Raw genomic sequence first — 15,474 nt, forward strand, 5'->3', positions numbered from 1 at the left:
CAGATATGTGATGCGTAAATACACAAAATATTTAGAAACAATAAAAAAACCTATAAAATATATTTGTATTTCCACATAAAAGTATAGCAGAAAACAAGTACAAAAGAAACCGTCACCTTTGTGTTAAAGTGCTGAAATGTGCGTAGGCAGCATAGGGATGTTTTTCAGAAGACAACATCTGCTAACGTGCACTTTTCTAGATCTAGCATGCACCTTTAAGCACTTACAAGCATTATTCAGTTCTCAGCAGAAGTGAGTGACTGCAGGATTAAGTAAACAGAACCATGTCCCACCAGGATAGGAGGCCTGAAATTACTTCCTTACATGATAGAAAATAAGATCTATGGAGGATTCCAAAATAATATATGTGACCCTGGAAAAATGTAAGTAAACTCATTGAAAAATATTGCTCAAACTAAGTAAATGACCTCTAGGACTTCAGAAGAACATATTTGCCAATGGCATAGCTAAACATTGCAGTCATGTATGGAAGACCAAACATACATTTCGCAAACATTCCCGTAGACTGAGCTGTCGCCAATGGATTTAGCGTTGACCTAATTTTTATTTTTACCTTTATCTGTTTGACTGGTATATTTGTCTAAAGTTGACCACACGCAGTAGATAGAGGTTGGTTGAACCTGTTCATTTTAGCATCTAATGTGTATAGAAGGCCTCCCAACTCTCCCCCGATGGCTCCTATCAAGAATGTTTCAACATAATGCATCCTTATGTTCTCGGAAAGATAACCTGCTGCCAGAGGCGTCAGGAGAGATAGCAGTCTGCCGACAATTGTTATCGAATATGTATGGCTCGTCCAAGAAATAGTCACCATTTGGGCAAAACAGGAATTTCTCCAGCTTCTTTGTAAGTGGCAACTTGATAGACTTGGTCAGTTTAAGTGTTCTTGTACCATGTAATGTGTATGGAAGGCTGGGCTGCCATCTAATGTGTATAGAGGGCTTCGCAACTATCCCAGGATGGTAGCTATCAAGAATCTTTCAACATGATGGATCCTTTTGTTCTCGGAAAGATAACCTGCTGCCAGAGGCGGAAGATAACCTGCCTCCAGAGGCGTCAGGAGAGATAGCAGTCTGCCAACAAGGGTTATCGAATATGTATGGCTAGTCCAAGAAATAGGCACCATTTGGGCAAAAAAGGAATTTCTCCAGCTTCTTTGTAAGTGGCAACTTGATGGACTTGGTCAGTTTAGGTGTTCTTGTACCATGTAATGTGTATGGAGGGCTGGGATGCCATCTAATGTGTATAGAGGGCCTCCCAACTATCCCAGGATGGTAGCTATCAAGAATGTTTCAACATGATGGATCCTTTCGTTCTCGGTAAGATAACCTGCTGCCAGAGGCGTCAGGAGAGATAGCAGTCTGCCAACAAGGGTTATCGAATTTGTATGGCTAGTCCAAGAAATAGTCACCATTTGGGCAAAAAAGGAATTTCTCCAGCTTCTTTGTAAGTGGCAACTTGATGGATTTGGTCAGTTTAAGTGTTCTTGTACCATGCAATGTGTATGAAGGGCTGGGCTATCATCTAATCTGTATAGAGGGCCTCCCAACTATCCCCCGATGGTAGCTATCAAGAATGTTTCAACATGCTGGATCCTTTTGTTCTCGGGAAGATAACCTGCTGCCAGAGGCGTCAGGAGAGATAGCAATCTGCCAACAAGGGTTATCAAATTTGTATGGCTAGTCCAAGAAATAGTCACCATTTGGGCAAAAAAGGAATTTCTCCAGCTTCTTTGTAAGTGGCAACTTGATGGACTTGGTCAGTTTAAGTGTTCTTGTACCATGTAATGTGTATGGAGGGCTGGGCTGCCATCTAATGTGTATAGAGGGCCTCCCAACTATACCCCGATGGTACCGATCAAGAATCTTTCAACATGCTAGATGCTTTTGTTCTCGGAAAGATAACCTGCTGCCAGAGGCGGAAGATAACCTGCTGACAGAGGCGGAAGATAACCTGTCGCCAGAGGCGTCAGTAAAGTTAGCAGTCTGCCAACAAGGGTTTAGATGCCAGTTATTGAATGCATATGGCCAGTCCAAGAAATAGGCACCATTTGGGGAAAAAAGGAATTTCCCCATCTGGGCAAATTGATGGACTTGTACCATATCCATAATCCAATTTATGCTAAACCAGTATCATCATAGAAAGTGTGGCAACTGTGACGTTCAACATCAAACTAGCCCTGGTCACTTGGCAAAGTCGTAAGACAGACAAATAGTACAGGAGCAAATAACACTAAATTTTATAGAAAAGAGTCGTAACAGCTTCAAAAGAACAGACTTAGTAGGTTTTATGGCATCAGTACCGGTGGGTCAAGTAGGTGGTCGCTCTCACTGACAGCTCTAGTCAGCCTTGCCATTAACCATGACAAGCCAAGGATAATTAAAGTCACAAAACTGCTGAGTTCAACCAGGGTTATACTTCAGTCCTGCCCTAACCTCTGGGCCTTTTCTGTTTCAGGAGCCTGGAATTTACTTTTAGCACTAAGATCTCAGTAAAAACAAAGTCGCTTTTAAGATCTCTCCGCTGCCACCTCGGAGTCGTATGTGTTTCTTATAATTACAACAATCAGATCCTGTCAGAAGTGAAAGGTTACGGAGTCCGCTTCCTCGTAGATGTTGTTGTTTCTGGAAATTCCGTAATTGGCTGGTTTTAAATTATATTAAAGAAAAGCAAAAAAACATCCAGATTGGGACTCCAGAGGGCTTTTATCCTCTGAAATGAGAGGAATTTCAGGTCAGGGCAACTGCAAACAATTAGCCATAACCTACAGTTCTTCCTTCCCTGGCTGCATGTCTGTGAGGCCAAGACAACTGATTTATTATGTTATGTGTTACTACTTAAGTAGTATTTACTTATCTACGCAAACTGAGGCGTAAAAGGGTTTTACGGCCCAAAAACTTATTCCTCATACTGATGCCCTATCCACATCATCTGTGGGGGTCCAACTCCTCAGCTGTTCCTCTGCTAGGGGATGGGCATAGGGGTGGCCCCAGGGAACTGCAACGCTGCTGCCATCCTGCTATCTGCCCACACGTAACTTCCAACCCTCCAAAGGCCTCCTACTCCACACTGCTCTTATCCTCTCTTCCCACAACCCTCTCCAAGATTTCTCCCGTGCATCCTCCATACTCTGGGACTCCTTAACAGGACACATAAGACTGACCCCCACAACCACAAGCTTTAAGAAGACCCTGAAGACTCACCTATTCAGGAAGGCCTACAACCTCCAATAACACTACTGCCACAACTCCGCCATCTGAACAGTCTCCCCTTCTCCTTCTGTCTCTATCCCTCTCCCCTCATAGATTGCAAGCCCTTGTGGGCAGGGCGCTCTACCCCACTGTGCCAGTCGGTCACTATTAGTATTATATTTGTAAATTTTGTGCACCGTATATGAACCCTCAAATGTAAAGCACCATGGAATTAATATAATAATGTTCAGCGCCATGGAATTAATATAATAATGTACAGCACCATGGAATTAATATAATAATGTACAGCAACATGGAATTAATATAATAATGTTAAGCACCATGGAATTAATACAATAATGTACAGTACCATGGAATTAATATAATAATGTAAAGCACCATGGAATTAATATAATAATGTCCAGTACCATGGAATTAATACAATAATGTACAGTACCATGGAATTAATATAATAATGTTCATCACCATGGAATTAATATAATAATGTACAGTACCATGGGATTAATATAATAATGTACAGTACCATGGAATTAATATAATAATGTCCAGTACCATGGAATTAATATAATAATGTACAGTACCATGGAATTAATATAATAATGTTCAGCACCATGGAATTAATATAATAATGTACAACACCATGGAATTAATATAATAATGTCCAGTACCATGGAATTAATATAATAATGTACAGTACCATGGAATTAATATAATAATGTACAGAACCATGGAATTAATATAATAATGTTCAGCACCATGGGATTAATATAATAATGTACAGCACCATGGAATTAATAGAATAATGTACAGCACCATGGAATTAATAGAATAATGTACAGCACCATGTTCCCATTTCATTAGCAACTTCTGAAACACCCAGAGGCTACAGCGACAGCTGATTTCTGCGGAATTCAGGTGTCGGACCCCCACAGATCACATACTGATGACCAATCCTTTAGATAGATCATCAGTATAAAAAAGAACATGTTGGGTGATCATAAGAGGTGTCTGACCTATGAAACAAAACGTTGATGCCCTTGTACACCATTAAGACTAATGTATACAGCAAATTATGGACCCATTGCCATAAAAGAAACTAAGACACAACACTTCCTTAAGGTTATATATTCCAAAAACATTTAGAGCATTTCTTCAGGCTCTACACCAAGCTGACCAGTTATCTGATATTTTTGCTGATGGGTCCAGAGTTTCAGGATAAAAGTTCATCACGTGGCCATGAGATCCAGATAGTGGTCAAAAACTTTGACCTCTCTTTCCATCACATGTCTGTGATAGTCTACTTGGAAGAAGACAGTACACACAGGCCTAAAGAGGTCATCTATAGTCCCCTCCTGACCACAGTCATTAACCTACCTGATAATGATCCTATTGATTTTGCTTGAGTCAATGTCATACAAGGGGCAGATACATAGGCTGCAGTATTGGAGAGGTTGGACCTTGGCATACTGGTTTGTGCGTGCTAGTGTGTAGGGTAATATTGGGATGCTAAATATCCATGGTGCTCAATTATACATAATAATACGGAAGATCATCCAAGTTACTGAAGATGTAATACATTCCGTCATCTTCTTCAGTAGTCATACGCTGCGTCTACAGGACTATGTGGCCGTGATGGTTATTACTTTGCCTTTGCTTAATAAGCATGTACAAGCCCATTAGATCCTTCACCGATGCCGGCTTTAGCCTGTTTACGTATTAGACACATGTAAAATGACGCAAAGAGGTTTCGTGAAATGTGAGCGTTCACGTAAACAAACTATTTGGTAAGCAGCTTAATGGAATTGGTGTCCTTAACCCTTTGGTGTAACCTAGCTATAAACAACATTGGATACAATGAATATACAGTATATAAAGCAATGTGAATACCGAGGCAGAAAGTAAAGCACCATGAGCAGTATGCACAGATATGGCAGCTCTTGACATTTGAGGGATTGTTTTCTGGAATCACATCCAATATAAGAGTTAGGGGTTGACCTACTATGGTTACATTAGAAATGTCAAGCCCTGCCACACATGATAATGTCATGCTATGTAGAATCTAGTGAGGTGATAACTTGTATAGTGACATAGCTCCATCTAGTGTGATCCCATCATTGTGCAATTAGTCAGAAGTCTCATTGTGTTTGTGCCTCCTTGTAGAGTCCTCTCATGCAAAACATCATATGGGGGCACCTGCATCTTCTGCAACTGCACCTACACCTTCTGCAGCTGCACTTGCATCTTCTGCAACTACACCTACACCTTCTGCAGATGCACCTGCACCTTCTGCACCTGCATCTTTTGCAACTACACCTGTACCTTCTGCAGCTGAACCTAGACCTGCTGCAACTGCACCTGTACCTTCTGCAACTGCACCTACACCTTCTGCAGCTGCACCTGCACCTTCTGCAACTGCACCTGCACCTTCTGCATCTGCATCTTTTGCAACTACACCTGTACCTTCTGCAGCTGAACCTACACCTGCTGTAACTGCACCTGCACCTTCTGAAACTGCACCTGAACCTTTGCGCCTGCACCTACACCTTCTGCACCCGTTATTATTACTCGACCACAGCTCACCAGATTCTCCCTGTGACCACGGAAAAGAAGAGCAAAGTAGCCCCCGTAACAGCAACTGAAAGAATAGCAAAACTATGACTGGCAATGAATGGGTGTAAAACTTCCCTCATTGCCTCACCGCACCCAGCTGAGGAGGAAGATGAAATCACAGCCCATCCACTAACACGGATATTAAGATTACAGTTCTGGGTCATTTACAGCTTAATGACAATTAGTGGAGAAGAAGAAGGAAAACAACACAAGTCATGCAGGTTATGGTGGCAGAAGAAGAGTCACTGACGTCAAGAAATCTCCCTTAATTATAGAGCCCGCTGTAAAGGCTGCTCCTCTCTCCATATATTTAATCATATAATGGCATCCAAAATCTAATAAAAGGAGGGTACTCTATAGCTAGGAGGTTGCACTGAGAAGTGAAGGTCTTCTAGGTTCCCAGCACACCTCATACCTCATCTGACCCTATAACTGCTGTAGATCACGGAGGCGGCCATGCGTGCAGGACACCCCCTTTTATTGGGTTGTCTTGTAAGTCCCAAAGAGATTGACTGGAAGGGTAGCGTACATGTATGACCGTCGTATCATTTAGACTGGGGATATGGTATCCCAATCTCATGACTGGTGGCGATCCTGAGGCCGATGATGGGACAACCCCGTTATTGAGAGGGTTCAAGAAGAGAAGACGACATTGTTTCCGCAGAGGCGTAATACTGAGCTGATGTTTCCAGTTACTGCTGTGGGTTTAGGCTTTACTGTTCCTAGGCGGTAAAAAAATTCAAGGGTGTCTGTCACGTCCAAAATGTCTTCAAAACCAATAATAGGTCAGTGTAGGGCCTTAACAGGAGCAGAATCTTACCTTTGTGGCTGGAAACCTGTAAAGCAATGCAGAGACAAATCAGTCTTCAAGTGCATCGGGGTGGGGTCTGAGTTGCCTACAGACAGCCACAAGTGTTCAGGTTATCCTCTGGAATGGATACCCAATGAAGTCCAAAATAAGATGGATGCAAACGTAAGTTTCTGCTCTTAAAGGCCCTGACACAGCACTATTATTGGTTTGGGAGACATTTTGGACGTGACAAATACCCTTTCACTTAATCTGCATTTCCCATTTACATTGCTGACTTGACTATTGCAAAAGATCTTCAGTTCCGCAGAAGACAAAATTCAAAGGTCAAATATCCAAAATTGGCCTTTTTGAACAGGAAGGACCTAAAATGTGACGTGAAGCCTTTACTCGAGTTCATTCTACTAGTGACAAAGCATTTCCGTTACAGGCAGAGCAAGCTGAAATTTCACAAAATATCTATAGATATGTAGAACTAAAAAAGAGAAAGGTATTTCTAAAGCCAGTGACCTCTTTGGTTGAAGCGTTGAGGATGATTTTGGATTAGGCTGAGTTCACACGGGGTATTTTGGTTAGGATTTTGAGGCTGTATCCGCCTCAAAATCCTTACCAAAAGGACGGCTCCTATTAAAATCAATGGGAGACGGTCAGTTCTTTGTTCCGGCTCCCAGAAAAAAGAACGGACATACTCATTCTTCAGGTGGAGTCACCGCGCGAATCCGCCTCAATACACTCCCGACTAGGCCCATTCATTTGGGCTGAATCCAGAGCGGAGTGTGCGAGTCACAGCTACCCGTACGTTGGACCAAAAAAAAGGTTCCGGACCAAAAAAAAACATGTGAACCCGGCCTTATACCAGTTTTAGACCACAATGGACTCCTCCAGTGGTGTCTACCACCTCACCCAAGTATATGCAATGGTCACCTCCATGCTACAGACCACATTACAATGATAAAAGCCAAACCTCTGTTATGTATGTCACACTTCATATAAATAAATTTGAAGTGTGATACAAATGAGAGAGTTGGTGCACTGGGGGCGGGCCTTCAGCTTCCTGGAGCACTGCTCTTACCACTCAGACCCTCACCACCTCCTGTCAGTGCAATCCCGCTACCATGACCCGTCTAAAGTGAGTTGCAAGAGCAGTGCTCCCAAGGCTTCAGGCCCACCCCCCAGTGCACCAATGGCCTTCAAGACGTCACAGTATAAAGTATATCCCTGCAATGTGCCCTGTAAGACAGTGGTAGATCATGAAACCATTTAAGAAGACACGTCAGCTGTCTTGAGATCCATGGGATTTTCTTAATAATACATAACATCCTATTAAGTGTATAGTGTATATCTGGTTTAAGGCCATATACCCCAGAGGTTGCTTCTTATAAGATTTCCCATCAATCATATACAGTGAATATAAAGCGAATTTCCGCTACTACCTGCGCAGCCCTGGCTCTATAATCCTAAACTTTTTTCTGGATCAAATCATGCCGTCTGTGTTTTGCTTCACAATTAGGCCGGCAAGGGGGGGGGGGGAAATTAAAGGTGTAGAGCAAAAAAAAAAAAATGGAGGGGGGAGTCAGCAACATCTGCTCTCTTGCTGCTACTCCTGCATGTTAAAGGTTCCCTCATATGCCCCCTATTCCCTGTTGCTCAACAATGCAGAAGCCTTTCCAACTCTGCTCGCTCTCTCTCTCCTTCTCCAAACAATCACTGCGGAGAGAAGGCAACTGGGAGAGAAAGAGGAAGAAAAACAGAATGAAACAAGCAAACAACAGACTTTTTCAGCTGGCGCCGCGCCATCACTTAGCTCGCGATTCTGGCTGCTTTCACTTGTTTTGCCTGAATATTCTCTCCTTGGGGATACTAATATGATGAAGGGGTGTTTTGTTTCCAAAGTAGTATTTATGGTTTGTCTACCCCTTTACGTACTCCAACCAGTCCCCCTAAAACCTAAAGGACGTACTGTACCTTCTAAAGTAACGCACAAGTAGAACCAGTCTTGAATTATTCATTTAGAAGACGTTTGCTTACATCGAAATCCCCTTGGCTGCCAGAAGGTTAACTTAGGGCTGCAAACTCTAGTGTTGTAGGCTGGGTTACTGCAGGCAAAGACGACTCGCAAGGAGGAGGCCGTATACTAATGGTGTTATGTGTGCACGCTCATGTTCACGACGCCGATGAAGTTGAGTTGGCGACATATTTGTTACCATAAGTTGGACCGAAGCGTGGTGGTGTGAGCACTACTTGGCATCATGGGCTGACACACATTTTTCTATCATGGGCAGATTGATACATGACCAGGCTGGCAAGGACTTTTGGGACACGCAGTTCCACAACAGCTGGAGAGGGGTTGGCTGAGGACCACGGCGTTATTGCAGGCTGACTACATTGCAAAGTTATTGAAAAAACTTGTACTGTACTGTGCAAAGACAACGCGTACAGTGAGGCCGTCATTACAGCTTTGGGAAGCCAAGGGTTACATACAATATCTGTGTATAATTGGTGCCTAAAATAACACTAATCCCCGTGGCGTTCCGCAGAACAGAACAGGCCTTGCCTCCTCCATTTATAAGGGGGTATGTGCTGTTCTAGAAGAACTCTCTGTGATCGGTGATGAATTTTCCCCTCCAGTGACAGATATCCATTACAATTCTCCAGATACCATAGAAAACGAAGAGACATCCTGACCAACTTACTTAACCCTCCACGTTTTTATGGACAGAAGACGTCTCAGATCATCCCTACTGGATCCCATTCTTTTTTAATCCACTTCTGGCTTTGGCTTTGGCTTTGGCAGGGATGATTCCCAAATATATGTATTTAATGGGACTTCATCCTTCTTCTGCGTCCCAAAGCCAAAATCAGAAGGCGTCTTCTGCGCGGGTGTCAATGCACCTTGAATTTGGTTTGAGCCTATATATCTATACATAAACCACATGTGGATGTTTACATAGACTTTCAGGTGTCAAAAGGAATTAAAGGCGTTATCCACTTTCTAATATTGATGGTCTACCCAATACAGGACAACGCTGCAGTACCTAAAGCTACCACTGCACTTTGCACGGTGAATGAGCAGCGTCGATCTCTGCATGTAAACACTATGCTGTTGTCAGACCCCCTCACATCCAATAAGGATAGAGATGAGTGAGTACTATTCGATCGAATACCTCCTGCCATAGGTGTTCGTGTAAGCGGCTGAACACCAAGGGGTTAAGCGCATCGAATATTAGATGTGTTTAACCCCATGGTGTTCGGCCGCTTACACGAATACCTATGGCGGTGAGGTATTCGATTGAATAGTCCTCGCTTATCTAGCCATGAATATTACACAATGGATAAACCCTTTAAAGTCCAACCACTGAGAAGCTAAGTACACTGATTGCTCAGGAATAGTCGGAGCTGGAGAAAAAATACTAAGTGTACTGGAATGGCGTTGGAGTTGGTGGAGGTGGTGAAAGGTTCTCTTTAAGGAAGATATATAAAGTGGCGTTCACACTACTGCTGCTGTCCACCCTGGGGTTTCCTTTGTAAACTGGACAAGGGACGGCTTGTTAACGGTCAGGTTTAAAACCTGGTGTCCATAGGTGGCCTTTCCGCCTGGAAACCGTTTTTTTTGGGGGGGCGGGGTTGCACAAAGTCCTGCACATGAATGGGTTTTAAGCCGTCCCCTTTCCAGTTTACCCAGGGTTTACAACGGAAACCCCAGGGCGGACAGTGCTGGAGGTGTGAACCCAGTTTTAGGATAAGTTCATATGGACTGTTTTGGTGGAGGCCGCCTCAGGTTCCGGACCATATACTGGGTGGCTGCGACTAAAATCCAGTGCACTGCAATGAATGGGCCTAGTCCGGAGGAGGGTGTGTCTTCAGACAAAATCGCAAGGCGAAACGGCCTGAAGAATGAGCACCTCGCTTCTTTTTTTCTGGGAGCCGCTTCTTCCGGCTTGGTTTCAATAGGAGACGTCTTCTTGGTCAGGATTTTGAGGCGGATACGGCCTCAAAATCCTGACCAAAAATCTCCGCGTGAACTTACCCTCAGATAGTTTTGGTCAAGTTCTTAGACCAATAATACAAACTGAAATGCACATTCTTACAAATGCCTTACAAAAGTCTCAAGAAACCTGGATGCAGAAGAACGGCTTGGCAGGCAAGGTGATTCGAATAAATAAATATGTGCCCCCCATCCCTCCCAGGGTTCCTGATACACATTTTTATAAACCAGCTGAAAAAGGGGCACCCCATAAAAGTGTTTGCTTTCACCAAAGTGGAAACAAATAAACCTTTGTGGATATTCTATCTGCAGGACATTTGTGAATCTACATTCCAACACACCCATTACCCTGACAAAGCTAAAGTGAATATGACTAGGTAAGGGATTGCATTTCATTAAAGGAGTCTGTGTAAGCAAGAAACTATGCACATACCGCACATGATCTCGCTTCTTATGTGCCAAGATAATAACCCGGGCAAGTCTGCTGTGATTGCTATGTTGGGCTCATAACGAAATCACTTTATGCTCAGAGTGTTTGGCAACTGAGCGCATGTTGTAAATTGTAATGTAAAGGACGGGAACTCCGTGTTGTTCTGAGCGCAGGCCTGAGTGGTAAAACAGACGGCAACCTCTGGCAGCCAGGTATATTCTACGCTGCAAAGCAACACCCGGTCATTTGGCATCAGTATATTGTCAATGAAGATCCCTACTCACATTTCGACTTCTAAGTGGCGGGATACAAGAATGGGTAGATCATCGATAGTGAAGCTGAGATTCTTTGGCTGGTAGATCAGCTTGAGCCAAACATATAGAAGCCAACTAAATTGGTTTCTTAAATTTTGGCTCAGGGCTGAGGTGTCACTTGAAGTACCTGGACCCCAATGTGAAACCTGTAATGGGGCCCCGACCTACCTTAACCCTTCTTAAGTACTTCATGAACTACTTTCTCCTCCGTGCGGAGACCGCACGGAAAGCACACGGACCCTATTATAGTCTATGGCGTCCGTGTGCTTTCATTGCTCACCGCTTGTCAATATGTTCGGTATTCCGTTTGGGGGGTCCCCATGTGGACTCCCTGAACAGAATACTGAATACAGATGTGAATCAGGCCTTAAGTACTATCATGGTTTCTATCATAATGATATGTTTATGGTAGTGGTGAATGATAGACACCATGATAGTACTTAAGGGTTAAGACTTTTAGGCCTGGGTCACAAACGGAATACCAAATGCAATGACAAGTGGTGAGCAATGAAAGCACACGGACGCCATAGATGATAATGGGGTCCGTGTGTTTTCTGTGCGGTGTCCACACGAGTCATGCGGAGGAGAAAGTAGTTCATGAAGTACTTTTCTCTCTGAATGTTCCGTATGGACACCGCGCAGAAAACACACAGACCCCATTATAGTCAATGGCATCCATGCGCTTTCACTGCTCACCGCTTCTCAATGTGTTCGGTATTCCGTTCCCCATGCGGACTCCCCGAATGGAATACCGAATGCAGATGTCAACCAGGCCTAAGTGATAAATTTGGTGTAGCATAGGGACTATTGGGGCCCTTTAGGGTCCACAGCCCAGTTGAAACTACTACCGCTACACCCCTATAGCTTTGCCCCTGTTTCAGGGCAGTCAATGACCACATGCCAATAACCACCAGGGTTCAGATAAGCCCTGCCTGAGAAAGTTTAGACCCATCAAATACTATAATATATGTAGTAATTCCCATCTGAAATGCAAGTTGGCACCAACACCCAGATAACTGCACCAATGTTGGCTTAGGGGGTGGTCTCAGAGTGGTCTGGGCCCCTGGGTATTAATGGTCATGGGCTCTTTACCAACCCCAAGAGCTATATCATGCCTGAGTTGTGCTTACTCAATGAAGATACATTTTTGTAGACTGAGCACTATAAGGGTGCATGCACACTACGTAACACCGGGCGTGTATGAGAGCCGTACACGCCGGCGTTACAGCAGGGCTGCCGAACACTTCCCATTCACTTCAATGGGAGCGCTCGTAACAGCGGCGTTTACGAGCGCTCCCATTGAAGTGAATGGGAAGTGTTCGGCAGCCTTGCTGTAACGCCGGCGTGTACGGCTCTCATACACGCCCGGCGTTACGTAGTGTGCATGCACCCTTACATATCTCATATTCTGGCAATTCGGGACCCCTGGTTGCCGCAATGATATTAGTAAAGTGATCGCTTGGCTTATGACCAATGGAATACGGTAAAATAAAAAGATTTTTCCATAGTAAAATATTTGATCCTGGAGAAACCCTTGTGTCTATCGCCACCTTACGATCCATGATCTCTAACTCCACGTCTCAGCATCTCTTGCCAGGGGTCAGTTCTTGTTTTCCTCCTATTTTACCTAAAGTTTCTCATAGGGTAAAGACCACCTACGAACTCAAGCAAAACACAAGATGTGGGGTTGTAATAAGTCCCGAGTTTGAATTCCCAAACATTTCCCAGAAAGCCCAAGAAAAACGATCTACATTTACGTTCCCTCCCCGTTCGATGTTTGGTCAGGGACGGGTTAAAGGATGGCTGCAGGCAGGGTATACGAGCCATGGACAGATCTGTGCCATGTGTTCAGTGTCTGTGTGGGAAGAGCTCCCTACTAGGAATCTTGAGTCAGCAGTTAGTAGGATCTGTGCGTGCATGTTTTATCTGTGACACTGTAACAAGCATGCTCTGTGAGACACGTCACAAGGGCTCACAATCCTTATACAAAGCATCACTTCAAAGGGCAGCGAAAACAAGCGTTTTCCTAGAAATGAATTAGCCAAGGGGCCCTGAATACACACAGACTCGCAGATCATCTGCAGTTCACGTTACATGCAGCCTCGGGGATGTAGACAGAGTAAGCAGAGGTTCATTTACAGGGGAAGAGGTGGGGAACGCAACGTTTCCTACCTGCCTGCTGCTATACAATGCCTATGTGTCACTCACATCCTCTCTATAGTACAGCTGCGCGCGGATTTCATTACCAATTTACAATTCACGGAGCAACCAGCGACCAGTCGTTGGAATTATGGAGCAAATCCGATAAATCGTTCTAAAGAATCAAAGAATTTCAGCCGATCGTCCCAGAACCAAGAATTCCTATTGGCAACTGCGTCCGACTTTAAAAGGTTGTCTCGGGACAGACATTGTGGTAGATCGCTAGAAAGCACAGCGCCACTTCGTCTTTTGTCGACTTTGCTCGGCACGTTTGGTCCATGAAAGTCAATGACCAAGTATGCAAACTGAAGCTGACACTGGACAAGGTGATGCTGGGCATTCCTAGGTATATCACAAAGTTGGCGGCATATAGGGGATTTAGATTGTAAGCTCTTGGGACAGTGAGTGATGGCAACGTCCGTAATGCGCTGCGGAGGTTGTTGGCGCTATATAAGTAAGAGAAAGCAATGAATAACATAATAGCAATGGGTTCCCCAAGGGGTTAGGACACAACAGCAAGATCAATACTAGGTAATAATTGTAAAATGTCTCAGTCATGCTAAACACCAAGACATTTTATTAAAGACATGCACATGGGGTCCTCGGGAATGGGAAATGGATCCATAGATTGGGAATCGCTACCTTTGCACTATGTCGCCAATGTCTAATTGATACATGCAAAGCAGAATATATGTCATATATATAGAGAGATATAATATATATATGTTACACGTATGATATGTCATTATACTATATGCACTATATTTCCAGCCGTCCAGATGTGACGACACGTTATACATAAACCAGGTAAAAGGTTAACATTGCACAAGCGTCCTCCGACGCTCCACGCTTTGGTCGCAGTTACCTGTAGCTTAACCACAGTCGCTTCATCTAAAGTCTTTGCAAGTATTTTCAAGGCTCAGCGGCTAACACTCCAAGTCAGATTTAGCGTAAATGCCCTTTCCTCTGATGCCCTCTACTGACAGCACAAAGTCATAGCTGTCGTCAGATTTTGCACATTATAGTTAGGTCTCGCCGCTATTCTCGCCACGGTTTAGGAAATAGATTTTGAACTTCTTCCCATCCAGCGGCAATTCCTTTCCTCATTCTCAGACGGGGCTAGGACAGCACCTGGCGCGGTGGCGAAGCAGCCTTGTCAGCACATAGACACTCATTTACTACACCACTAATTAACTAATTAAGTGGCAGAAAACAACAGCCCAAACTGCAGGCTACCTTTAACCCTCGCCAGACGCGCGCCCTTGCAACTGCAGGGGGACTACAACTCCCAGCACACCGGACACATCGACACCCTAGCTTAACTCCAACCTGGTATAACCCCCATGTAAACAGGCAAGCCCACAAAGAGTTAACTGGCCTCATCAAATGAAAAACACGCACCGGCCTATTATCGTAATAAGAGCGTATGAGATGTGACGTCGGCGCTGACGCAAAAATCCCGAACATAACAGCAAGCAGCGCTAATTCCATGTCATTGCACATCATTCAGTCTCTGTGCACTTGCACTTAACAATATCACATAAAGCTCCTGTATTTACAGTGCACGGTCCTGCTATGATGTCACTGTGGTGGAGGTGATGTCACCTGGACGCTAAGGAGCTCGCCGCTTTCTTAAATCTGCACATCTCTCCTTGGCTCCTGACACTTCCTGGTACTACAGAATGAGCAGCTGCTGCAACGACTGCACTGGAATCACTTAGCATTATTATCTATGGAGCAATCCCAACTTTATCCCCCCCCCCCCTCTCCAGCCCACCGCAGACCCCCATAGAGTTACCTGTAGACCCCTCCAGGAATGGGCTGTGCAGCTTCTGTTCTTGCATCTTAGTTGCTCCATGTCTTGGCTTATTGTAATGGTCTTAGCAGCTCCTGTA

At 44.2% G+C, this 15,474-nt stretch overlaps 1 protein-coding gene across 1 annotated transcript in view; it reads right to left on the minus strand.

Annotated features, from left to right (window-relative positions):
- Positions 1 to 15,474, minus strand: part of IGF2 (insulin like growth factor 2) — a 28,787-nt gene that overhangs the window by 13,115 nt on the left and 198 nt on the right. Inside the window, exon 1 of the mRNA XM_075280490.1 lies at positions 15,378 to 15,474. This exon is cut by the window's right edge and continues 198 nt beyond it. Within this exon, the coding sequence (XP_075136591.1) occupies positions 15,378 to 15,437 (60 nt within the window). The 5' untranslated portion in view covers positions 15,438 to 15,474. The remainder of the gene's footprint in view (positions 1 to 15,377) is intronic.

The sequence above is a fragment of the Leptodactylus fuscus genome, chromosome 7 (assembly GCF_031893055.1).
Source record: "Leptodactylus fuscus isolate aLepFus1 chromosome 7, aLepFus1.hap2, whole genome shotgun sequence".
Taxonomy (NCBI): domain Eukaryota; kingdom Metazoa; phylum Chordata; class Amphibia; order Anura; family Leptodactylidae; genus Leptodactylus; species Leptodactylus fuscus.